At 39.9% G+C, this 1,842-nt stretch overlaps 1 protein-coding gene across 1 annotated transcript in view; it reads left to right on the forward strand.

Annotated features, from left to right (window-relative positions):
* KIAA0319L (KIAA0319 like) overlaps positions 1-1,842 on the forward strand; it is a 107,933-nt gene that overhangs the window by 64,571 nt on the left and 41,520 nt on the right. The window contains exon 3 of the mRNA XM_007453841.1: positions 888-1,131. Coding sequence (XP_007453903.1) covers positions 888-1,131 — 244 coding nt within the window. The remainder of the gene's footprint in view (positions 1-887; positions 1,132-1,842) is intronic.

Genomic DNA, 1,842 nt, shown 5'->3' on the forward strand with positions numbered 1-1,842 from the left:
TCTCACTCCTTCAAACCCATACACTGTGCAACAACCTGAATGATTCATTTAAAACAAAAACCTGACCTACCTTGTCACTTCCCTGTATATAACCCTTTAATTGTCATCATCACCTGGCTTCTTAAAGTAGCATCTAATGTCTTCTTTAGTCTGACCCCTCACTGTCTTCCCAGCTCATCTTCTGTTACTTCCTGCCTCTCACTTTGCTTATGACTCATTTCCCACACTAGCCATGTTAATCTCATTTCCCACACTAGCCATGTTCATCTCATTTCTTGTGCTTATACTCATCTCTCCCCTCAGCCTCTTCCCTAGTTTATCCTTTAAAATGCATCTCAGGACTCTCCGCCTCCAGAAGGTCTTTATTTACTTAAACCATCCTTCTTCACATGCTTCCTCTCTCCAAGAAAGAGAAGTGCTCTGATTATGTTTCTTTGGTTCAGTCATAACTCTTATAGGTATATTTACTATTTTGGCTTATTATGTTTCTAGTCCTTTCTTCCCCACTAGATTGTGTGCTTGTTGAGCACAATGATTATGTTTTAATTATATTTTGGATCCACAGGCCTGTTTTATAATAGTTGCTTAATACATATTTGTAGAAAGATTGAATATAAATATTAAGTAAGAAAAGAAGGTAAAAGTATACATAGTGTAATTATTACTACTTTGTTTTAAGCAAAACTCTTCGCATAGAAAAAAAATACTAGGAAGATTTATATCAACATTTTAACACCACTTTGGGTGATAAGATTAGTTTCTTTAATATTTTTGACAGTTTTCCATTTTTCAAAAACAATTTAACATGCAGTTATTTCATGAGACATGACCTAAAAAACTGGCTGTATAACTTTTGCCTATTCAAATGAATTTTTGCATTTCTCTAGGTCCACAACACAGATACAATTTCTAATCCCTTAACCACAGATCTGACTGCGAAGATTCCTGGTTGGTCAAATGTATCAGTTCAACCTGAGGCATCAGAGGACCCGGGTGCTACTCCTAGCATTCAGCAAGTAAAAACCCCTGGGAAAATCCCGATTGCTACCCCTCTGCCAGTGGCTCCTTCCTACAGTTATGCCACCCCTACCCCCCAGGCCTCTTTCCAGAGCACGTCAGCACCATACCCAGGTGAGGCCCTTTTCTTCTGTCCTTGGAGATAGGATGGGGAAATAGAGATTTTGATCAAAGTGTTCCCTTTTCATGGAAAGAAAGGAGGGAGGCATGACTTAAATACTGAACGTTAAAAAACTAATAATCCTGTTAATGTCCCTGTAATCATAGGACTTGGTCTCTCAATCCTTTTTTCAATAAGCTCCAGCCTATGGGTATTTTGAGGCTCTTTCCAGAGCCAAATTCCACTGTACCTAGATTCAATTAAGTAATGTTCAAGGAGCCAAGCAAGCAGAGGCCACTGGGAAGACAGAGTTGGATCTGTATAACTGTTTGCCTTCTGAATGGGTGATTGTGGGTCAGATATTTGTGTCTGTGATTTCGATAGCATCTTTATTTTTATTTTTTAAATGTTTGTTTATTTATTTATTTAGGCTGTGCCATGTGGCTTATGGGATCTTAGTTCCTTGGCCAGGGATCAAACTGGGGCCACAGCAATGAAAGCACCAAGTCCTAACCACTGGACTGCCAGGGAATTCTGCATCTTTATTTTTTTTATTATTTTTTTTTTTGCATCTTTATTTTTTTTATTTATTTTTTTTTTCCTTGCGTTATGCGGGCCTCTCACTGTTGTGGCCTCTCCCATTTGCGGAGCACAGGCTCCGGACGCGCAGGCTCAGCGGCCATGGCTCACGGGCCCAGCCGCTCCGCGGCATGTGGGATCTTCCC

The sequence above is a fragment of the Lipotes vexillifer genome, unplaced genomic scaffold (assembly GCF_000442215.2).
Source record: "Lipotes vexillifer unplaced genomic scaffold, Lipotes_vexillifer_v1.1 scaffold213, whole genome shotgun sequence".
In the NCBI taxonomy this organism is placed as follows: domain Eukaryota; kingdom Metazoa; phylum Chordata; class Mammalia; order Artiodactyla; family Lipotidae; genus Lipotes; species Lipotes vexillifer.